The sequence below is a fragment of the Barbatula barbatula genome, assembly GCF_947034865.1.
Source record: "Barbatula barbatula genome assembly, chromosome: 8".
NCBI classification, from domain to species: Eukaryota; Metazoa; Chordata; class Actinopteri; order Cypriniformes; family Nemacheilidae; genus Barbatula; species Barbatula barbatula.
The window spans coordinates 16,514,411-16,539,163 of NC_136771.1; the positions used below are offsets into that span (position 1 = coordinate 16,514,411).

At 37.3% G+C, this 24,753-nt stretch overlaps 3 protein-coding genes across 3 annotated transcripts; all 3 read right to left on the reverse strand.

Annotated features, from left to right (window-relative positions):
• Nucleotides 1-192: 192 nt before the first annotated feature.
• On the reverse strand, nucleotides 193-1,498 carry pla2g12a (phospholipase A2, group XIIA; the record flags this gene model as incomplete). Its single annotated transcript, XM_079462347.1, has 4 exons — nucleotides 193-513; nucleotides 666-831; nucleotides 992-1,068; nucleotides 1,276-1,498. 4 exons carry the CDS (start codon nucleotides 1,496-1,498, stop codon nucleotides 395-397), a joined length of 585 nt encoding a protein of 194 aa, XP_079318473.1. The 3' UTR covers nucleotides 193-394.
• Nucleotides 1,499-1,540: 42 nt separating this feature from the next.
• Nucleotides 1,541-7,289, reverse strand: ndufb6 (NADH:ubiquinone oxidoreductase subunit B). Its single transcript, XM_079462348.1, has 4 exons — nucleotides 7,008-7,289; nucleotides 6,760-6,852; nucleotides 2,671-2,715; nucleotides 1,541-2,255 (listed from the first exon to the last, which is right to left on the reverse strand). The coding sequence occupies exons 1-4, from the start codon at nucleotides 7,185-7,187 to the stop codon at nucleotides 2,184-2,186; spliced, it is 390 nt and encodes a 129-aa protein (XP_079318474.1). The 5' UTR covers nucleotides 7,188-7,289; the 3' UTR covers nucleotides 1,541-2,183.
• A 312-nt stretch (nucleotides 7,290-7,601) lies between these two features.
• On the reverse strand, nucleotides 7,602-21,183 carry mxd4 (MAX dimerization protein 4). The gene is made up of 6 exons (XM_079463097.1): nucleotides 20,955-21,183; nucleotides 20,462-20,561; nucleotides 17,901-17,930; nucleotides 13,788-13,902; nucleotides 12,943-13,102; nucleotides 7,602-11,181 (listed from the first exon to the last, which is right to left on the reverse strand). The coding sequence occupies exons 1-6, from the start codon at nucleotides 21,016-21,018 to the stop codon at nucleotides 11,024-11,026; spliced, it is 627 nt and encodes a 208-aa protein (XP_079319223.1). The 5' UTR covers nucleotides 21,019-21,183; the 3' UTR covers nucleotides 7,602-11,023.
• Nucleotides 21,184-24,753: the final 3,570 nt, after the last annotated feature.

Below are 24,753 nucleotides of genomic sequence, written 5' to 3' on the forward strand. Positions count from 1 at the left end.
TAACAAAGACTCTACTATGAACAACTAGAGATAAACTAACACAGACCTTACTATGTAGAGATGAACTTATAATATTACAATAATGGGTACATGATTCCATTATATTTTGGTTAATCAAATCTTCAACACATTTTGATGTTTGTTAAGCAAAGTGAGCCACAAAAAAGCCATTAAAGGTTTTGGACAATGATTATGGCTGAACTTTTAATCAGGTTTATTTGGATTATTTCCATGTTAAAGATGTAATAATAAAACAGAATAAAAGCTCCAAACAGTGAGTCAAGTTTTGATTAACAGAAAACTGAAAAGAAACATAATTTATTTAAATAGTATTTTATTCAGCACTGCAATATTAAGACAATAACAAGCAGATTTCATGATTAATGTTAACCGTTCACAGATCAGGCTTCTCTTCATAGTGACAAATGCAAGATGTTCTTTGGCTATCCATGTAAGGTTTACATCCCAAGTGCATGACAGCGTCAAAGAGCAAAGTCACTGCTGATTCACAGGCTGTGTAAAAAAAGATTGTAAAATCTCAGCATAGTGTATAAGCGCAGTCAGGACAGCATGGGCCACGGTCTAGTCAAGTTAAGTTAAAAACAATTTAAGTTGTATGCTAGTTTAAAAAAACAAGAAATTATTTAAGCAATCTTTGAAATTACCTTGTACACCCTGAGACAAGCCTAGTGTTTTTTGGAAATTTGTACAGATAGACTCAAGGCAGACTTGGAATTGGTAATCACAGTACTTTTTTTCTTTCCCACAGGTATCATAGCAGTTATCATGGTCATTACAACATCTGGTCATAGATGGGATCCCAATATCAAACTGCAGCCAACAATGACAAAAGTAAAAAGAAGTATTATTGATATAAGTAACATTCAACTTCAAAGCAAACATTTATTGACCCATTAGATAAATGAAGGGCAGAATTGCAGTAATAAAAATGGTACATATTTATCACAAAATAAATGTTTTCCTTCCTCACCTGAAATCCAAAAACTGGAGAACCACATCCATTGGGTGGAGGTGGCTTGTAGTTGGGGCGAGGAATTGGTTTGTACCCTATGAAGAGTATTAAATTGAACCAATAAACGGAGATTTTTAACCCATCGTTTAATTATGGCTGCCAAATGTTTATTGATCATATAATATTTATATACCTTATAGAAGTCAAAACAAGAGAATCAAATAATAAAAACGAAAATACAGACAATTTTATAGTGTTAATGAAATAGTTATAAATGTGAAGTCTTTAAAATCATGACCGACCATCACTACACGTGAATCGACACTGTCCATCTGAACCTCCGATCATATCCATAGCCAAATTAAGGTATTTGTCTATCCTGTGGATCCCGTTCCGGATGTTTTTAAAAGTCTTTCTCCAGTCTGGAGGCTCAGGATCCCGCTCTTCATTAAATCCATTAGCCTCATACGCAACAATCACTAATCCAAATGTAAAAAGAAGTAGTAACGCCAGAAATGATGACATGACGGGACATAGTCCATCAAAAGTCAAATAACTTCACCTGTTGGCTCGTTTCACTTTTATTTACAAACCTTGTGCTGGGAAAAGTTTTCACTTATTAATAGTAACAATATCTTAGATTACAAACAAATCGACGGGAGACAAAGTAAATGTTGCATCAAGTGTTTCATTTTGTAGTCCGAATGCGCACACATTTCTTCCGTTTACATCACAAGTCTCAAACTAAATGCATAATAAAAGTCCTCAAAACAAGGATATTGACGATACAAACAATACGTGAATGATTTATGTATTTTCATTGCTGGTTTAACTATCCCATTCATCTAGCAGGTCTAATTGTCAGAAAAAAACCCGAAAAACTTACTCCAGAGTTAGCTGGAAAAGTGAGGTAAAAAACCCAAATCTCATTTTAAAGTTTATTTGTGTAACACAATATTATTATCTTATTATAATGCGAACAAAAGTAACTTATTACATAATAATTGAGCAGATTAAGCATTAGGTTTTTTTGTGTGCATTAAATAGCTGTTATCATCATTACCATCATCTTACAAGTAAAGATACATGTAAGATACATTATACAAGTCACAGCAAAGGAAAGGCATTCAGAATCAATCATCTTTATTGACATAATATACACAAACAATTTTACAATAGAAGCAGATTTTCTGAGCATAATATGGCATGTTTAATGATGACCATGGCCATTGGCTTCAGGAAGGTCCGGGACAACTTCTCCAGTTTCCAAAATAATGTCACCCTGAAAAACATGTGGCCAAAAAAAATGTGTGTGAGGAAGTTCAAAAGAATCAAATACAGAATAATGCTCTCATCATCTAACAGCAAAGAAGGTAACTAAACATTGAAAAGTTTTAGAACACAATCTAAATAGATTTATAGAAAAAATATTATTCAGCAAAGATAAACTTTTCTTCATTACAAAAGCATTTTTTATTTAATGAAAATGTTTTTGAAATATATGTTTTGACAGAATTATGAATATGGGAACATAATAGATGGGAACTACTTCAATTGCAGCGACTACAATAAAAATTATAAAATATAACAAGATTCAATATAAGTGTTCTAAAACTTTTGACAGGTAGTGTTCATCTATGCATTTAGCAGACACTTTATAACACAGCATGTGTATTCCCAGGTTCAAATTTACTTACAGGGAACAGCCTCGGTTTTAACTCAACAATTCCATACGGCATTTTCTGGGGGAAAAAATTATTATACATTTCAGTATGATGATTATTTATACATATAAAATGAATGATTAAATGCATATACAATGTTAAACATTAAGTTATTTTTTGCATCAGGTCAAATTTTGTAATGCATGCTTATCGTTTAAAAATACTATGTTTCTTCGGTCTACACTCAACCATTTCAGACCAATTAATCTGTGACCACTGCTTCAATCCTTTTCCAGTATAAGTAAGAATTCTATTTTAAAACCGCATAATACATGAACAGGACAATAAAGTTATTCTATTCCATTTCATTGTAATATTTTTAAAGTAATGAAATTGATTAATATAAAGAAAAAAGAAAATATGCAAAACAGTTATATGCAAAATATTGGCATACCCTATAATGACAACATGTTAACTCTAGATTGCTCTACACCTTTGCCTATACATTAACTCAGGGCTGGACTGGTAATCTGGCATACCGGGCAAATGCCCGGTGGGCCGACGCACTTGGGGGCCGATTAATATAAAATTATTTTTTTTTATTTGCCAACGACCGGCCCATAAAGCAGGGACAGCGGGCCATTGGTTCATTATCCAGACTGACACTGGGCTGGCCCAATCATCTCTTATGGTTAGGGCTCCACCCCTCCCCCTCGGTTTCCTGTGTCAAATGCAGTCAGTGGGTCAGAGCCAGAAATCTGTGGACTTAGGATGGAGAAACAAAAGCGCAAGGGCAAGGGGGGTGCGGAGAAGTTGCGGGCCAAACAAATACAAATTCTAGAGGTTGATGCCTCAACATGTGCAAAAATAACCGACATGTTAAGTGCTGTAGCTTCAGTTTCCAAGCCTATAGTACCTGACGAAATTTTGCAAAAACAGGTGAACATAGCACATGGAGGAGAGGTGACTAGCCATGGCGGCACCCAGGCAGAGGAGTAGGTGTCTGATAGTGAAGTCAAGGAGAGACAGAGTGAGTAGGAGAGTGTACTTGAAACTGTAAGCAGTGTTGGGCAGTAGCGTCGCTACAAGCAGTGACGCTACTAGCTTAACTACATTTTTCAGTAGCGTAGTGGTAACGTCGCTGTTTTCTGAATCAAATAGCTTTTCCGTAGCGAAGCTCTTTTGTTGATCAAGTAGTGCGGTAGCGTCCACACAAGCTAACGTTACATATTACCAAACATTTCTGAAGAACAAGCTCATATCGGAAACACAACAGCTAAGGATCACCGATCCTGGTCCAGTAAGTGACGCCACCACCATACAGGGACCGGCCGGTGACTTCTTCGTGTTTTACGGTAAACAGCTTTTTGGTGCATTACTGCCACCTTCTGCTCCGGACGGTGACATCACAGTGTGTGGGCCTGGTTGGGCCACTACGAAGATGATGATGATTTACCTAAATTAATGAATATTATAGTAAGACAACATAATCGTTGTCGCTATTATAATGTCTGTCAGATTGTCACCTACTGCACTAGCCACTCAGTCAGCTTAAGTCAAATAACACAGCATAAGCTATTTTGCATTGTTTTTGTAGCTAGGTTAGCAGAGTTAACTTATTCAATTGCAACTTCGGCTGATTATTCTAATGTTAACTAGCTTTTATAACATGGAGCACATTGTAATTGACAGAGTTGCAGAGAAGAGCAAGCTACTGAGGAAACTGCTGTTATTGTAAGGTGAGTTGAGATTATTGATATTATTATAAAAATATTCAGAATATTGTAGACTGAAATGTGACTCGTTATTCCCCCTCTCTCTCTCTCTCTCTCTCTCTCTCTCTCTCTCTCAGGATGCCCTTACGTTTGTAGTTCGTTGTCTTTGATGTTCAGAGAGATGATGTTCACCGTGGAGCCATTTCCACTAAGTAAGTATAAAATATGTGCAACCATCTCTCTACATTGTTATATATTAAAGATACTTGTATGGGGATCATTTTTCTCATTCAGTTATCATTCTCGTCTCTCTCGCTCTCTCGCTCTCTCGCTCTCTCTCTCTGCCCTCACTTTGTGTAGGCCCTACTCCACTGCCACCTTTGGTCACCACGGAGTCAGTCAAGAGAGAGTGAGTACACTGGTCCATGGCACTTAGTTCTCAGCTTTGTAGGGGTTTTGGGGAATGGAAAAGTAGATATGCATATCTACAGGGACCGCAAGGATGGGGTACTGGTTGGTTGTGTCCGACCGATTGTGGTGGGCCGGTCTGAGCAAAAATGCCAGGGCCCTTTTTTTATCCCAGTCCAGCCCTGCATTAACTAACCAAGTTTTTACCACAATTTTAGTTTGCTCTCGCCACAGAAAAAAAATGGTAAAAAACATGATTACTACAGGTTTACTTTAATAAACCATGGTTAATATTCATAAAGGTAATTACTTTTAACTGCTTATGTTCCACGAATAAACAGACACAAACATAATAAATTAAATCAAAAACAATTAAAGCCAAAAACGTGGCTGTTAAAATGCTGAAAATAAATTTGGAACCTAAAAAGCTTAGATATGTGACTAATTTCTGCAAATAAATATATAAATAAAAAAAATATATATATCTTCTGACTTTAGGATAAGTATGTAGATTTAGTTACATATATTTTATATAGCCATTAAAGAGTAAATATTACAAAGTCCTTAAAACATTTCATGCAGTGTGTAATGTTGCTGTGTGTGCATGCAGGCAGTCTGCCAAGTTGAAAGTAAATGAATAACAAGGGAAAAAGAAGTCGACTCTGAATTATGCAAGCAAGTCATCTGTCGTTCTAATTTAAGTTCCGGTTTAGATTTGCGTCACACTAGGATAAAATTTGTGAAAGTGTGCAGGACATTGCAAGCATAAAATGAATTTAAATGCACAAAAAAAGTTTTGTTAATGTGCAAATCAAGTTTCGTTACTTTGTACCGTTTTTTGTACGTGTAATTTATGTGTTGTGAATCTGCAAATTCATATTAATTCCAGATAAATATGATATGTATTCTTCTGACCTCCGTTTTTCCTGGTAATGCATACAGTCCCTATTATTTTATATGCTGGCATTGTACAGTGTGCATACAATTTCTGTTCATTTCCAATGTCTTTACATGTGTTCATTTCCAATGTCTTTACATGTGTTCATTTCCAATGTCTTTACATGTGTAAAATATTTAAAAAGTAGAAATTGCTTAAACTATTATTTGCTAGATCCTTTCATTGTGATTTTCCTTCCATTAGGGGGCGGTGTGGCTCAGCCGCATGACGTCATCAAACGGTTCTTTCTCTGACCTCTGAGCTTTCAAGTACACAAGTTAGTTTGCATCGGGTTTATCACGAAAGTTGTAGCAAAAGTCGAGGCAGGAAGATTCCAACTGCAGTGACAGATTTGAGAGAATGTAGATGCCTATTTGTGGTTGCAATTCTAGGAATTAGTGTAAATATTTGCTATGGATTTGTATCTGCCCATGTATTTTGTAAATGCCAGTTTACACATTTTGTGAATATTTTTCTGCAACTTCAAATTCAGAAGACAGATTTGTGATTGCTGTCCACGAGTGCAAATCTCAACAAGTTTTAATATTGGGGCTGCGAGTGAACATTTTAGTGTACAGGTACAAATACTTACTTTACAAGTTCCCAAATAAAAAAATCAACATGATTTCAAGTTTTGCTACTGATTTATCTTCATACTAGACCATCTGACCAATCAGATCAGAGTTTGTAAACTAGTTGGACACTCCATAAACCAAAGTCGGACCTTAAAACTCACAAAATATTTCCTTTTTAAAATAAGCAGCAAGCTGTTAGGCAAAGCGATATGCAGTGGGTCTATTTTTAATAATCATACTCTTGACAAGTTTTGTCTGAAACATGGTGTAAAATGGATAGGGGCAGTGATAGCTAAAATGCCTGGTCCCTTACAGGTTCCATCATAGATAAAAGGTATGAAACCGTATTGAAGCTCACGTTTCAAAGCCTATGAGGTAGAGTTGTTTGGATTATCTTTCCATTATACACATTTTTCCCTTTGGGGGTACACAGTTTATAAGCATATGTATGTGGAAACGATGCGTCTCAGGACGGCAATACACTTACAGCGACGTGGTACTTCGTGTAGTAGTGCACAACCCATGCAGGGATGAGAATGCGCGTGACGGCAAACACACCGGCATTATAAGCTTTAAAACTCTTGATACAAAACGAGAAAAGAGAAGGTGGCATGTTATAATGATATTTAGCAGTTATTGTATTCACAGTTCAATGCAAGTAAACAAAAGCCTACATAACATAATTTTACTTAAGAGATTGATTTGCGTTGGTTTTGAGTATATAGACAAACTCACGTATAATCTCCAGAGCGTCTTGGGCTCCAGGAATCCAGCCCAGAATCGGGCGATGCGGCCGGGTGGTTTGGGTGCAGTGACAGGCTCTCGAGAAGTGAGCTCTTGATCTTTCAGCCACTGTCGCCGAAGCTTTATCAACTGCTCATAGCGGAGCTTTTCGTCCGCTGTGTATCCAGGCATGCTAATATTACTGCTACTTAACAAACTAGAGTAGAATTCACAACAATGACATCTAAGAGGACAAACCTCCCAGAGTGCACCGCGAACGCCACAAAATATAATCTGTTTAATATACACAGCGCCCCCTACTGATATGGAGTGAAATAACCCACAGAAAGTTAAAGTGATAGTTCACCCAAAAATGAAAAAAGATTGTCAGCATTTACTCATCCTCCCGTCATCTTAAACCTGTATGACCTTCGTTCTTCCACAGACCACAAAATAAGATATTTTTGAAGAATCATGCGAAAAAGTTGCTGAATTTGTGGGTTTAACGATCCCTTTAATATTCCAAGCAGACATTAGGTCATGTTAATATCAACATGTACCTGTGTTTTTTTTCAAATAGCAAATAATGATTCAACCAATATGTATAAAACATTTAATATTTATATTACAGTACAAGAATACATAATACCTTAAAGTGTGGGCTCAAACATAGCCAGCACCAGGTAAATGTGTACACAGAGACACACACAAAGAAAAAACATTATAATATGATACAACATTTGAATGCATATTACTCGTTTTCTAAAAGGAAATCTGTTCACAGGTTTCTGGCACAGAACCCTCCCTTCTCAGTCAAGCACTGCAGGTTATAGGCTCCTCCTTTTCACGCTAGCATTAAATTAATCTCATGCCAAAACGCAAGGGTACTCTAAAATATGAAAAACTCGCTGACCGGTCACAAAAAAATGCTACATGGACACAAAAAAGGAGCAGGGGAGAAGCAAAGTGATCAGAAAATATAGATACCAAATCTAGTATTTAAAGATACAGATCCAAAATGACCGTATGCCTCCCGAAATCGGGAAGAGTTAGAAAAATAAAAGTTAAATATCACCATGACTTATTTATAATAAAAAGTTATTTTAGTGCTTTTATGTGTATACAAATGGTTAAATATTTCAAATCCCTATTTTTGGTCACAATTCTGTTTTCAATAACCTGTACTGCCAAACTCCTGCCTTCTTCCACCAGCTTTCCCTCTGCATTGACCTAATCTGACTGTGGTTTGTTTGTGGACTTGATCATATTATTTTTCTTTTAGCAAAGTGACAGAACACACATCTAAGATCCTTGGACAACTGCATTTTTTAGTCTGCTGACATATACTAATTTTAGTGTTTCAAACCCTTCAAAAACCCTGCAGCCAATATTCAATCGGTCTGAAATGAATTTCTTTCATCACACCAGAAACTGACTATTACATTGACTTCAAATGCCAAGGCACGATATTCATTAGATAATGAAAGCTAAAATCTCATAATTGTATCTCACATGAAAAACTAAATTCCAATTCTGTAAACTTCCAACTACACCTTGTTAATGAGAGGTTCTGTGCAAGAGGTTTTTTGTCACTTGATCAACATACTGGTACACATTGAAAATATTATTTTGCTACAACAGTCAGGTATATCCATGACATAAATGTAAACTCTTCATGAAAATGTAGATAACAAAAGTTTTGCTCCAATTTTTCAGTGTTTGAAAACAATGGAGAGGTACAAATGAATACAAAAATAAAATTCAAACGCAATGAGTTGGTCACAATATGCACCATAGTATCGAATCAGTGCTGTTTACAATAATATACCTTGTCAAATGAAAGAATCTTAGCTGTATCTTGCTGGGAGAAGATCCAATACTATGATCCCTTCCATCACACTTTAGAATAAATCAGAAACGGTTGGTAGCAGGGGAGAGGGAGGCGGTGTTGAGCTGCCATTCATGATTGATTCTGATGCTCTTCTCCCAAGGTCTCCCACTTCATTAGTTGAAATACAAAACACTCAGGCATGGAAAAAATGAATAACAGATATTCAAAAACAAAAAGCAAAGTCCAATTAAATAAGCTGGTGATGATAGTTTCACTGATGAGCTGCCTTGAGAGGAGATTATCAGTCTTATAGACGTGGATCACATAGATTCCACGTTAGGCAAAAAACAACAGGCTTACAGAATATAAAAAGTTGGAATTTATCACTATTCTGAGGCCTGAGGATGGCAGTTGTGGATCTGACTAAGGTTGGAGGGATGTCCAGGAACATGACATGGATAGGAACAGGGATATGACATGTGGCCAAGGCACAACATGACAGTGGAAGATTTTAGGGACAAATGCCAGAGTTCCTATGAAGAAAACAAGCCTGGCCTTGTGGTCAACCATTTTCAAATATCTCTATATATATATATATATACTCTTCTCTATTTTTTATCAAGGAACATTTAGGAAAATATAATACAAAAGGTAATATAGAAAATATAGCCTCCACTTGCTAACATCACTTTAAGTGACCAATACATATTTTGGCTTTCTTTTTTCATATGTACATTAGTTTTATGTATTTTATTTGCTGTCATCGATCAAACACATTTTGCAAACTAGGTCTCTTTGCGAAGTGTTGGAAGCCCAGCTAAAAATCTCTTAGGCTACAGAATATTGCACACTGAATTCAAAATATACTGCTGTAGACCCCCAATAAAGGGCTTCTAAAGTTATTGCATGTAAATGTAAAGGTTACAAGGAGAAGATTAAAAGCTAAATTAAAAGCAATGATATTTTGTGGCACTACCAACACCTTGTCAAAGAGCTTTTCACACTCCTTCACTGTAACATGCACAGTTTTGACTTGTCTGTTTGAGTGCTGGCCTCACACGCACACACGCACGCACGCACACGCACACACACACACACACACGCTGAGCAAATGAACTCAGACCAAAGTGCTTAATGGTCAAAGCACAGTGTATTTAAGTTCATGAGTAAGTAAGGGAGTTTAAAAGAATAGGGTTACTCATCTTCCCATGTCTTTTACTACTGAAGATGGGAAACTGATTCTATATGCTATATTCAGACTGAACCTTTTTTGCATCTGTTGCTACTAAGTGCTATTAGTTAACATAAAATGATTTAATTAACCATTAGTCACTATTTCGATTTCTTAAAGTTCTTTCACTTCTTCTCCAGTTGTCTGTTATTGTTCGGAATGCAATCACACGTTGTTTTACGAACCACATAATGATCAGATTCGGTTTAAAGCCATTATGAAAATAACGTAACTGCGCACACAACAATTTTCTCTGCTATTTCAACAAGCACACATACAAGCTGTATTCCAAAACCTATTGAGCCGACTTGTAATATAGCTCATTTTATATCACCATGCATACCGACTAACTGTAGAATGTTCTGCACTCACTTTTCAATATGGACTGAGTAGAGAAAAATGTCGAATAGAAATATATTTTGATCTAGTACTGAATAGTGTCGATGATGACAAATCATCTATTTGTTCTGCTTATTTGAGAATTATAGATCCCTAAAAACCTTTAAGCTTAATTTTGTGGCTTTGACAGCGAACAGCAAGATCTTTTTTACATTTGGCGTCTTTGTATGTGTGTACGAATGATAACAAGAAGCTACATATGCAGGGTATATCAGTTAAGTCACCTTTGAGGTTCCACTACAGTTAAAAGGTAGTTGCCTGTGTAGAGAGCTAGAGAGCAGAAAGCAAGACAGCTCACTAGGTTGTGGAAGAGAGCCACAGTTTCTCCCACCCAAAAAGACAAGTCAATACGGCATTACTACACTACATATGTTCCCACTAAAACCACAGATTGCTTGTCAATGTGTTCCTGTGCGGTGGGGTGACGGTCTAATATAAGGCGTTATGTAAGGGCTGGGAGGAGAGAGAGTTTAAATCACGTGAGGAGGTCCAGACAGTTGTTTCCTGCCAGCTGGGAGAGGCTGATGTGCACGTTAGAGGTGAAACACTGTTGCGTTGTTGCTTAGCCTAGCAGATATGAGACTGTAATCTGTGGGAATGTGACTGGTGGCCTCCGTCGCTGGAGCTGCTCTGCAGGCTGTAGTGGTCTTCTCCATCGCTAACACTGTCCACACTATCACCTTCGCCTGGTGTGAATTCCATCCCCTCAATGTCAACGTCCACCTCTGTACACACAGAAATACAGTGACTTACACCGCAACGTAATAATACCATCGGAGTACTACAAAATAATAACTAAAATAATATTCTTTATTATTTTCTTACTTTCTAAGCATAAGAATCAGAAAAAAAGATTTGAAATTAATATCTGTGATAAGCAACATACTGTATAATCATTTCTTGATGCATTAAGTAAAACTTATAGATTATTGTTTGTCAATACAACCAATTCACCAATTCATTTGTAAATTAAGTGTTTGGTTCCAAAACTAGATAACTCAAAACTATAAATCATGTTTTTTATTATGTTAACATGTTTTTATTGTGTTAGTTAGCTGTGGAGTCTTGAATGATTATGGATCAAAACAAAACCATCTGCAGTTTGATTGATATTGTTTGGACTGCACAATAAAAAAACAAGATTCTTCTTTTAAAAACAAACTCTTCATACACTCACCTAAAGGATTATTAGAAACACCTGTTCAATTTCTCATTTATGCAATTATCTTATCAACCAATCACATGGCAGTTGCTTCAATGCATTTAGGGGTGTGGTCCTGGTCAAGACAATCTCCTGAACTCCAAACTGAATGTCAGAATGGGAAAGAAGGGTGCTTTAAGCAATTTTGAGCGTGGCATGGTTGTTGGTGCCAGACGGCCGGTCTGAGTATTTCACAATCTGCTCAGTTACTGGGATTTTCACGCACAACCTTTTCTAGGGTTTAAAAAGAATGGTGTGAAAAGGGAAAAACATCCAGTATGCGGCAGTCCTCTGGGCGAAAATGCCTTGTTGATGCTAGAGGTCAGAGGAGAATGGGCCGACTGATTCAAGCTGATAGAAGAGCAACTTTGACTGAAATATCCACTCGCTACAACCGAGGTATGCAGCAAAGCATTTGTGAAGCCACAACACGCACAACCTTGAGGCGGATGGGCTACAACAGCAGAAGACCCCACCGGGTACCACTCATCTCCACTACAAATAGGAAAAAGAGGCTACAGTTTGCACGAGCTCAACAAAATTGGACAGTTGAAGACTGGAAAAATGTTGCCTGATCTGATGAGTCTCGATTTCTGTTGAGACATTCAGATGGTAGAGTAAGAATTTGGCGTAAACAGAATGAGAACATGGATCCATCATGCCTTGTTACCACTGTGCAGGCTGGTGGTGGTGTAATGGGGGATGTTTTTTTGGCACACTTTAGGTCCCTTAGTGCCAAATGGGCATCATTTAAATGCCACGGCCTACCTGAGCATTGTTTCTGACCATGTCCATCCCTTTATGACCACCATGTACCCATCCTCTGACGGCTACTTCCAACAGGATAATGCACCATGTCACAAAGCTCGAATCATTTCAAATTGGTTTCTTGAATATTACAATGCGTTCACTGTACTAAAATGGCCCCCACAGTCACCAGATCTCAACCCAATAGAGCATTTTTGGGATGTGGTGGAACAGGAGCTTTGTGCCCTGGATGTGCATCCCCAAATCTCCATCAACTGCAATATGCTATCCTATCAATATGGGCCAACATTACTAAAGAATGCTTTCAACACCTTGTTGAATCAATGCCACGTAGAATTAAGGCAGTTCTGAAGGCGAAAGGTGGTCAAACACAGTATTAGTATGGTGTTCCTAATAATCTTTTAGATGAGTGTATATACTGTATGTGTATGTATTCCTATTCAAAGGAAACATGACATCAATTTATAAATTTGCAATTTTACAACTGAAAACAGAAAATATGTCAGCTGTGCTGTACCTTGCTCAGACTCTGTGGAGATGGTGGAGCCCAAGCTGTCTGTGCGAATACGCTCTAAGCCCTGTATAGAGAGCTGCTCAAGGCGTCGTTTAAGGTAGCGATGTTCTCTCTGCAGTTGCTCTTTAACGTTGACAGCCTTCCTGTCCTGTTCCTCCAGCTTCTGCAAAGCACATGTTTCCACTGATCAAACCACAAAACACAAAAAAGACACCAAGCTGCATGATACGCATCAACCGGTCCGTCTTATTATGCAAACTGCAAGAAATCAATTAGAGCAATGAAAACAATCTGAAAACGGTACAAAACTTTATAAAGCCAAATCTACGCATTACTGCAGGAAACGAGACTGGTTGATATTCTGGTCCAAACAGGAAAGGAAAAGAGGGTCAGCAGAGCCATACGGAGTTCTATTGTTGTTGTTTTCATGGACTGTAGGTGAAAGTGACACTTTACATACCACTGAGGTTTTCATGGGACAGAACTACATTTACTGTCTTGCCATCAGGTCTTGAGAAGAAAATGGCTTTACACATTTGTAGCCTGGGTATGACCTAACATAATCCCAACATGCTAATGAGCCAGATGCCCTGTATAAATTGCTATAAGTATATTTTGTTTGTCTGCAACATGCAAAGAGATTAAAACTCATCTCATGGGAAAGTACGTTGCCGTCTCTGTTGTCGGGAATCGTGGGTCATCTGAGTTGCAACATCAGGGTAACGTATACTTCCTGTAGACAGTTCCTGATTAACTTCCTCTCTGACTGTAACTGCGCTAAGCAGCTCTAACCTCTTTACGTCAGTGCAAAGAGAGACACAGTCATAAAGATGCTGATTTGTTTGTACCTTGATGTGCATTTTAGCGCGTTTGAGCAGGCTCAGTGTAGTGTGACGGGTGCTTTCAGGAGCCAAAGGCACAAGCTGTTTCAACTGCTCCAGGTACAATCGCAGTTTGGCACGTCTGCAACAAATCAAGAACAAGTTGGAGGAGTGGACTATTACACTGGGATATAAATATAGAGAATTTGCTTATTAAGGGAGCTGGTTGTGATGGCCCGCAAACACATAGGTTGCAGGTTTAAAGCCTTTGAAGCAAGAGGGCCTGAAGAACTGGATTACTAGAGATTTGCAATTGTACCCTTATGTAAGATGTCTGTCCCTGCAATTAATGTGAAGGAAACCAGCTAAATGTCTGATTTCTGGGACACTATCAGGCACAAGGAGGCTATGGGCTCCATATAAATCTGTTTTAGCTATTAAAACTGTGATATTTAATGATATTTAAACCATTTCAGAATTGAGAATTTTTTATATGCATATCCCTATTTAAAATACGTGTCATATTTCATTTAATATGAACAGCCACATGAGTTTTTTGATTTAAAAAGTTATGCAAATGATTTTCAAAACCAACACGATCCATACTATCCAAGATGTCATTCTCTAAATTTTGAAAAACCTTCAACTTGTTATTTTGATGACTTAACTCATTTAAACCACAACAACAATATAGTCCACAACACATCACAAATGCTAAATTGCTTTCAATATAACACAAACGCATGGATATGATCAATAACTGATAGTTTATGATCTGATAACCAATAACTTATGATCAATAACTAAGATCTGGAGACCATTCCGCACTGGGCCAAAAGGGCAAGTGACTTTCTCATTGGTCCCTAGGCCATACATGACGTTGATTCCTGTCTTAACAAATCAGAGTCGTCTCTCTCACAAACTCTCTCTCTCCCTAAACACACACACACATATTTAACTGATTACCTGTTCACCTGTTATTGCCCTAATGTCTGTCAAGTTCTGTTTCATACCGTATTTGAGACAGTACTTTGTGACGCACAAACAGCATCAGATCTGCAAAGCTTCTGTTACAGCTGTTAACCACCAGAAAACCACAGCCTAACAAATATGCACATAAACACTACAGCACCAAAAGAGCTCAATAATGCAGATAACAGGGTAAACAGTTAAAAGGGTAACTCTAAAACCTGTAATTAGTACAATATGAAAGAGTTTAATGTCCTCCAATTTAGGTTAAATATGGAGGTATAAACATTATATAGCTCTTTTACACATAAGAGTCTTTACGAGTAAATGAAAGTTAAATCACCTTTATGAGACCATGTGTGAATGCAATCATGTAAAATATTGCTTTGCGCCGACCAAAACAGTTCAGTTCATCTTTATAGATACTTTCTTAACTCAGTAACGAAATCCCTAGCAATCTACTAGCAAAGTCACCTCCTGCCTTAGTAATTTCTTCTGTGCCTCATTCTGACAGAATTTTCTTTTTTCCAAATGAAACAAACAATGGCAGTAAATAATCCATAAACATCTGAAACTAGGCTCCTAAAAATGGGACAAATAGGGAATAGCAATTCAATTGTCCATGAATAGTTGGCATTTAAATCAGATTTTCCAGGAAAAACATAAATTTTAAGCTAGGTCAATCAGTCATTTGGAGGACTATAGAATCTGACATGAACTCTTCAGTCAAAACACAAAGCATAAATCACCTTTGTTTAAGGGGGGATTGAACAGTGTTCCATCCATTCTGACTTCTTTACAATGTAAACGTGCTTGCTTCTCATGCTGTACATGGCCAACTTGTTACAAAACGCATATGACATAGTATCTCAGTGCTCGATACGCTCCCCCAAGGTTCGTATATGTTTCAGAAAGATTTTTCATCAATTCATCTGTGTTCATCTGTGTTTGCTTGTTCACTGCATTTCGTTGAGGAATGTTATATAAACGGTGAATGTAACGCTGGATTTGGAGATCTGATAGTTTGAAACTGATAGATGGAGCAGTCCCAGCACTAAATTATGCCGGACATTAACCGCACGCGATAAGTGAACCAGAGTCAAATGTCTGTGTTCTGTTGTCAATATGTGCATAAGGTAAACAACATGAACTTACAGTGAATCAACAGCTATGGAGGGATAATATGATGATGTATTTTGTGCTCATGCTGTAGTTTCGTGCTGTGCCTCCATGTGGGTCAATATGTTTAGCTAAGTGGTTAGAGCATGGAGCTAGCAACGCCAATGTCGTGGGTTTGATACCAGGGGACTGCGTATACTTAGAAACAATCCAGAGAAATTCCTATTTAAAATAATGGCCCGTTGTAACGGGCAAGGCGGGACCAAAGCCGCGAGGGAACGGCCGAGGCCGGTGGCGGGAGTGATAATGAGTGTCAGCTGCGCGTTGCACCGGTCTCGCATCTCTCACGGAGGAGCTCTGGGAGCATAAAAGTATGAGCGACAGGAGGGTACGACAAGAGAGGACCAGGGCTGGACTTTATGTTCTATTTTATTATGTTTGTGTTATATTTTACTTTGTTTGTTTGTATTTTATTTTAAAAGTTGTTTTATGTTCCCTGGTTCCCACCTCCTTCCTTTTATTGACCCTTGCTACACCCATCCCTTGTCTCCCTTGTATTTGTCCCAAATCAGTGACTTAATATCTGGTGCTCCGCAATACCCAGCAACACGCAAATGCGGCAGTGGTTATAAAGCATCTGGGATGCAGCATTTTTTTTTCTGTTATTATGGATCACGATTACTCTTTGGCGAGTAAAGGAAACCCAAAAAAGCGTAAACGTAGTTTACTTTTTAAACGACGACTGTATGACTGTTTCAAACACGTAAAACTGTGTAGCATTACTCTACCAAATAAATTGACAAAGTCCACTATCATTCGCGGGATAACGTAGCATTGCATAACACGTTTCTTGCAAGCTAATTCATTACGATGACATAAAATTAATTCATTACGTCGTCTGTGAACATGATGGCCGATCTCCATACGACTCTGGATGGTGAAAACTATATGTCCCATAATAAGACAAACGTTAGCTTATTCGAGTCATCATGATGACTGTTAATGAGGGGCATGTCTTTTTGAGGGTGCATGTAGTTGCAATTTTTTTATATAGAGATGTATTGAATGACACTGAAGAAATCTCATATATCTGAGATTGCACACGGTTGAGTAAATGAGAGAAAAATATTTGGGGTAAAATAAAAATTGTTGAAATGGTAATTTCGAAGAGTTACCAGTTAACCTTATTCAATTAAGAAATAAGCAAACACTACAACAAACCATGTGACATTCTAAAGAAGAAAGATATTTTGATTCAATAATTCACTTACATAGCCTCTATGAACACACAGCTACCCAGAACTAAAATATAGATATTCTGAAAGGTCCATTACCAATGAATATACTGAATTATGAACTCTGAAGCCATGTAAACAAGATGTGTTGTCTACACTAGTACAAAAAATATACCAGCAGCACGTGTGATATGAATAGATTACATTTAATATTATCTGTATCTTGTCCATGCGTTTCAGCACACAAGCCTTGGTCAGGGCTAAAAGTACAACGTAGCAGAACAACTGTAAAACACATCATTGATACCCTGCCAAAGTTTCTGTTTCAACTTAATCAGAGGAGGGGCATGACCGAAGACATTTCTCACCGCGCAGTCGTATTCCTCAAACTCAAGCATGTGACAATGAAAACAAATACCCTAACCTAAACTAACCTAACCTTCTGACTATTGCACCAACATAAAAAGCACAAAATGTTTGTCACTTTAATTAGTTTATACAGTAACACTACAACAGTTCATCACCTTGTATACATTTCCAAGGACAAGTAATACATGTAAATAAAATTGGCATTAATATTAAGGTATGGTTGGTAAGGTATATTACAGAAACACTTTTTCATTCATGGACATAAGAGAGCATTAAAACGATGATGTGAGAATGTTTTCTTCCCTTGGAGATTATGTAAAATGATATTTAACACAGAAATATGACCCAGTTGAAAATAGATTTGTTAAACTGGTCAGGTCAGGTCAGGTCAGGTGAAAGGAGCAGATACAAGATACCAAATAAAGTAAACACGCTCACAAAGTCTTACCTGTGTTTTTCCAGCTCATTATGTGATGACCTAAACAAAAAATAAACAGAGGTAGATATGAGATTGCTAAAAAAGCACACATATCGTATAAAAAGGGACATGAGTGGACAACAGGGAACCCTCAGACAGACTGCCACAGGCTGATCTTATTTTTCACTTTATAGACCTGTTTGAAATAACCATCAGAACTGAAGTTATCAGCAGTCTTCTTTGCATTAGTATTTGGTCAAAAGGTTATCAGGAACACAAATAAAATGCTGCCTGCTGTCACACGTGAGAAAAAAATATTTGAGAAAATATCAAATGGGCCTATAAAAGGCTGAGTGCTATCTGACTGTATGCATGGCTTGAAATGTTTCAGCTGACATATCGCATTTATTGCCACTTCTTTTTTAATGCAATCCTCTTTTAATGCAACTAAAAACAAAAACAACAGCCCCTACTGATACTTCAATATGAAAAAATAATTATGATCTAAAAAGCATAAACCGTTTTGGTGTCAAACATACTGCATTTTCACTTAAAAATAATACGAAACTATTTTCATTATTCAAAAAAATATATATATATATAAAAATAAAAGATCAATGCTCATAATATTCTCTGGCCATTTCCACAACAAAGGCAGTTCTATATGGTTTTATATGTAAATATGCACTTAACACATTTTTTACTATTCCATTACTGTGTGTATTAGACCCCATTTCTCCCAACATCACTGCAAATAAAGAGCTAACAATATGCACTCAATGACGCAGAGGAAATTCAGCACGCTACAACGCATTGCTATTTTTGTCCGGAGTATAAATGCAGGGATGTACGATGGGGCAATTACATTCTTTCCATACAAACAATATAAAGAGACTGTAGTAGTGCATGAATGAAATGCAAAAATTGTATAGATAATGCAATCCATGGTTTCTCATATATTAATATATTGTTGTAATTTATAAGGCACTACTAACAGCAAACAGAATTGCAAAATTTGGTGTTTGGCAAACACTCCCTCCGTCCTCACTTGTTGGGACAAACAGACGGTGCCGCACCAGAGTCACACAATAGTTGAATTTAAACAAATAGAACAATGTCCATGTCAGTGTTAGAAAACTGCATCATTTAAAACAGGCAAATGGCAGGTTAGTGGCTGCAAAGATGGTAAAAGCTATAGTTTTTGTAAGAAAAACAGTTTTTTTTAATATAGGCAAACAATGTCGGAGGGAAGAGCTGATAAATAGGGTTGAAAATAATAATGTGGCTACCAACGGGACTACTCATAGCTCTATAGTCTCTAAAAACTATTCTAGATCATGTTCATGATTAGTATTATTACTTACACTTTAGATTTTCACTCACATATTTTTACATTTTGTGTACATATACATATGTGTGGATTTGTTTTTACATGCACTTTAATAACATTGTTTAGATGCGTCTCATCCTATCTGTCTGTTGTTTGTGAGTCTAATGTATGAGAACTGTACCGAGAAGAGCGCTACATGTCCTTGTACAGCTGTGCAACAAAGCATTCTACTCTAACTATATCCTCATAAAAAAACATATAGTTAAATCGTAACATATACCCCGAGAATAAAAGCTTATAAGTAAACATGCAACCTGGTGTGCACGTCATGTTCCCATATGTTGGGGACAGCCCCCTATCAATGTAAATCTATAAAGTATGCAAATGTCATATTGTACAGCCAAAACCCCATTCAAATTTACAAAGGGCTTAATGTCAGGACACATTTTTGCAATTTAAATATACAATAAGAAAAGCATTGATCCCTAGAAAAGATTTTCACAAATTCCCTGGAAATCCTCAACTCCCAGTATTGTTACGCTCCCGTGGGGGAAGGGCTCTTCTTGCTTTACGTTTTGACTGTTAGGTTTAATGGAAACTGCTAGGAAAGGGGCGCACTCGCTGCAAAACAGACCCAGGAGTCAAAGCTCTCAGCTGACATGGATCTTTTCACCACCACACCAAGCACCCAGTGTTTAACCACACCTAGAAGACACTACTGCAAGAATGCCATCTATGACGTGTTCATGTTTCACCGGAATGTACGACCCACCTAAACATAAGTATACAAATAACAAATGTTGTAATACTGCAAACATCTCTTTAACTTTCACAGACTGCACGATCAAATACGTTTTTTGACTTTTTTTGCATGCACATTTATTGGACAGGAAGGATTTATTCAATGCGGCTGCATAACTCATTTAGCAGTCAGCAAGTGTCTTTAACGTAAACGTCCAGTTAACTTGAGGATTTAACGACGTTAAACATTTCGTCGTGCCCAAACAACATTAAAAGCGTCTAGGTAAATGAGAAACGTTATCTCTTTGCTTTAAAATGGTTGAGTTGAAGAGAGTTCGTGACAGCAGCAGTGGAAAAAGGAAACCAACAGCAGCTACAGAAAGTTGATGCTGTACGCGTGGCAATGTTTATACACAGCCAAGCCCAACAACAAAAAATGGCGATTTACGTTACATGTAGAACAAACATCACTTTACAGTACCAGTATAATAATACAACGTCAAGTGCGTTTTGTATTTACCTATTGTTGTGAGGTTTTCTTGAAATGGGCGAAGATTTACTTTTCTTTCCAGAGAAGTCGCTATCGTACGGTAAAACAGACGCGTAACCATGTTCAGCTTCTAGTGGGAAAACAAACAAATTAAATACATAGACATTAGTGAACTGATAAAATGCAAGAAAACGGTTAGACAGCTTGAGAATTGTCGAAAATAGTTTTCACGTCAAGCTTTTTAAGAATTCTGTCAACAAACTGTAAACAAACAACCCCTTGTTAAACATGACGAGTGGATGCACATTTGACAGTCTGTAAACACTGACATGCACGTCGTCATATTCATATTTTTAATGCTTGGTAATTTTTGTAACGTAGTAACATTAAGTGGCCTAACGAGTTTGATTTAAACAAAACTTGATCAGCCGGGAGGTTTCGAAAAGACATCCGAGTCGCACAACAATGAAGATTTTAACTACAAAGTGCATTTTTAGTTGTTTAGACAGACATCATGTTATACCTCTGTCTCTTCTTTCCAAATACTCTGCTGCCTCGAGAAGAATAAGGAGAGAATTAAGTTCCATCCTGGTGGATTTGCAGAAATAAAAAAATAAAAAACGTAACACCAAATTATGCAAAATAAGAGTCGAAAAAATAAAATAAAAACAAACAAGGTTGATGACGCTGGAAATAGGTAGTGGTGCTCAATTCTGAGTCGTGGAGACTCCCAACAAAAATTATAGCAGACTGCACGTAAACGAAAATCGGAGATCGATTGATGGCTCCTTCTCCCAATCGGACAATAGAAAAGTATGGAAGGCGGAACCTAAAAACATTTGTATCCAATGAACGCCTTTAAGAAGAGAAGTACACAGGAAAGATGTTGACACATTGTGAGATGTCATATGATTGGTTTGTCAGTGATAGTAACAAGGTTGAAGCCATGCCCCAGCAACAGCATGTGTGATCCAGCCCCTTGATCGTTCATTGGTCTGAGGTATACTTTGCTCTCTGCTGACTGGCCAAAGGAAGAACGGGCGTGTTTTAACGTATAGTCTCGTTTACAGGATTATGTTGGCAGTGGCAAAGTTGTATCTGGAAGAACTCAGTCAACGAAAAGTGGTGAAAATCTGTTTGATTTAATAGTCTAGAATTGTACTATGCGAGCAGAACGCTACGCAGCGATATACACTTAAGAACCAAACTGTTAACTTGTTCACAATCATCAAGTCAATGTAAAGTATGTCAAGACTCGACTGACAGAAGTCTAAGGGCGCGGCCCCCTACATTTCTGAAGTGGTAACATTGCAGGGGTTCAAAGGTACATTTGCAAAGCTTTGAAACTTACATTAGTATCACCAAACAACAAAAAGATCACATAAGTTGAACATGAAATGTACTAACATATAATTACCGTAATAATGATCATGATTAATGAACATATATTGTGTCAGATTTTATGAACACTTTAACTTCTTTTTGATGTCGTTGTTAATACATAATTTACGAGATGTGTTTACTGCAAATGACTGATGTGGGAAACTACAACAAAGTGCCAAACTTTCAACATGGTAGTTTTTTTTGTGTCTTCGTGCCTTTGAAAGTATTTTGTGTGAGAGTTTTGGAGTGACATTCTGTGAAATTCCAAAGATGAAATCTTTGGACTGTTTGACATTATCTGTGCTATTTCTCTGTAGTGTATTTTTGTGCATCATAGTAAACAGAGCTAAAAATACCATTATTAGTAGATAAGGGCATCGTGAAATTATACAAATGTTTCATAAACATGAAAGCAATAGACGGCGAGTATTTAAAACTTTATGAATAATAACCTTTGTTATTCTGCAGAGTTCTGTGTGCACAGATGCCACGTGGGCCTGGAACGTAAGATTATGTGTTACAGGCCATCATGGTTTATTTTATAGCAATATTGTATTTTCAGAAAGCATCAATGTGTAACATGGAATTTTTGTATTTCTAGAAACATCCAATGTTTTATTATTTTGTAATTTAGAATAGCATAGGAGCGTGCATTGAAATCTGAATGTATCAAACATGTTTCCTCAAAATGATTCTATTACGATTAATAACAAGGTACATTGTTGGTACTTAATCGCAATGTATTCAGAGATAGAAAGGACGTTATACACTAAGGTTTATCATTTAGAATAACAACACGACACATAAATCAATGGAAAGGGACAGCAAGCACCTTATTGTTCTAGACAGGGAACTAAGATATGGAAAGAAGCCTGAGAGAAAGGACAAACAAGAGGAGAATTCGCTGACCTCCGCTCACTCTGTGGACAAAAAAATACACAGCTGTTTCTAATTGGAAACTCAGCACCGACTGCTGACCTACATTCTGCATGATATTCTGAACTCAGAGCAGAGGAGAGGGAGTGAGAGGGAAAACAAAGAAGTGAAGAAAGATGGGGATTGATTTGTGGAGGAACTGAATGGCTGGCAAGAAGGAAGATGACATTTTTTTTATTATTATGGAAATTTCTATCTTTTGAGTTGTCCTACAGCCAGTTTGAATGGACTGAACTTCTTCATGTTATTAGTATTTAGAAATAGGATTGTTTGCATGTAACAATCGGCAGAACTGGAGAACTTTGACAGGTATATTTCCAAGTAATTTAAAGAGTAAAGACTGTCCTTTCGTCCTTGGGGATTAGGCCAGCCCAGTGGGGTTTGGCTGGTTGCATGGGGTTTCATTGTGCTTCCAAAATGCATTTTTCCATTTACTAAAGCTTGTACTTAATCAATAAAAATTAAGCATGTGCAAAGGTGGCAGCATACAGGTTGTGTACATCTGGAATGCATTATTATGATATTAACATAATTTGCTTAAGGTATATCAGAGCGCCTTGGCCTTGTTACCCCCTTCTTGGCCCTGTTACCCAATTCTGCATGGCTTGACCTCACTTCCCCCGAATGTGAGTCACATAGCCTCTCATCTTACTATGTCTGTGTTTACTCCCTGCCACACTGTGAATAGACTAGTTAACAGCAATAGAACACATAAGAAGTAGACAGTGCGGTGTTACCAAAGTTGAGTTTCTTTGTTATGTCCTTTTGAGAAGTCTTCTGAGAGCATTACGTTTAATAATCTAGCAGAAACAGTGGGGATAGAAACAAAACCAAAATCCAGAAAGGGGGACGACATACTACAGCAGTGCTGGTGAGTGAGAATGCAAAGAGAGCTTGAGGGGCCACAGCCTTTCCGTGCTTGGGAATGTATTTCCACAGTCCACAAGTGCAGCTGTGCACATCACCAAATCAGGGGTGGGGGCAAGTTAACAGGCTCACAAAAAATAAAAAAGGTGGGAAGAATTACTGTTGGACCAGTGGCTTTAACAAAAAAAACTCTTGCCTCCAACATTATGCCATTGAACGGCCATCCATGAAGTTTAATGACCATCTGGTCAAATGCAGGGGAAAATTATACACACATCTGTGGTAATGCTGCTTACACCCTTCATTCATTCATCAGATGTTTTTTTGGCTGTGCTATGAGGGGGTTGGCTGAATAGTAGGCTACTAATTTGTGTGAGTGAGGTACAACTTTCACAAATGTTAATAACTTTAGTAAATGACTCAAAGACTCAGGCGGTGTTGATAAAGATTAACTTTATGCAAAGTGAAACATTTAATAAAAGTTAAGCTCTGTCAACTGGATCTGTCTTGCTGTCAATTACTTTTACCTTAACCCTCAGAATCAGATAATAATGTAATCACAAAATAAGCATTTTGAGTAAATACATATTAAAGTATAAGCACTCAGTTTTAAGGTGTTATCATACATATGTTCTTGTATTTCCTATGCTAGAAAGCATAATAATTAAATTATTAAATAACCGTATTCCAAAAGAGGACTTGGGCTAAGGGGGTGAATGCATATTTTTATATAAAAAGCATGCCAGATAAAATGATTGCATTGCTAGAACTTAGAATCTTTTTACAAACGACCATAATAATGTCAAAAAGTGCATTACACATAACTTTTGAATAATTGAGTCAAAGCAAATTGTCCCATATATTGTGATGACAGCGACATCTAGTGGTGTGCTAAGGAATTTACAGGTATTTTGAACATGGCTACCATTTTTCAGAAAGAGCCTAGACCCACTACAGGTCCTCAAAAAACTTCCAAGGGTCCTCAGGATGACTTAAAATGATTCAAAATAAGACAAAAGAGCGACTCAACAGGACTGATTTTGAAAAGCCTTTTTTTATGTTATATGCCAATAGGTCTGTGCACTGCGTGAAGTTGAACAAACCTATGATTTCTATAGAAGTTAAAGCAGAAACTT

Coding starts and splice junctions, on each gene's coding strand:
- ndufb6 (XM_079462348.1), bottom strand. CDS start 7,187: ATGCCTGGATACACAGCGGACGAAAAGCTCCGCTATGAGCAGTTGATA. Junction 6,853..7,007: donor AGACGCTCTGGAGATTATAC/GTGAGTTTGTCT, acceptor TTTTGTATCAAG/AGTTTTAAAGCTTATAATGC. Junction 2,256..2,670: donor TAAAACCGAGGCTGTTCCCT/GTAAGTAAATTT, acceptor CATGTTTTTCAG/GGTGACATTATTTTGGAAAC.
- mxd4 (XM_079463097.1), bottom strand. CDS start 21,018: ATGGAACTTAATTCTCTCCTTATTCTTCTCGAGGCAGCAGAGTATTTG. Junction 20,562..20,954: donor TTTGGAAAGAAGAGACAGAG/GTATAACATGAT, acceptor TTTTCCCACTAG/AAGCTGAACATGGTTACGCG. Junction 17,931..20,461: donor AGAAAACCTCACAACAATAG/GTAAATACAAAA, acceptor TTTTTTGTTTAG/GTCATCACATAATGAGCTGG.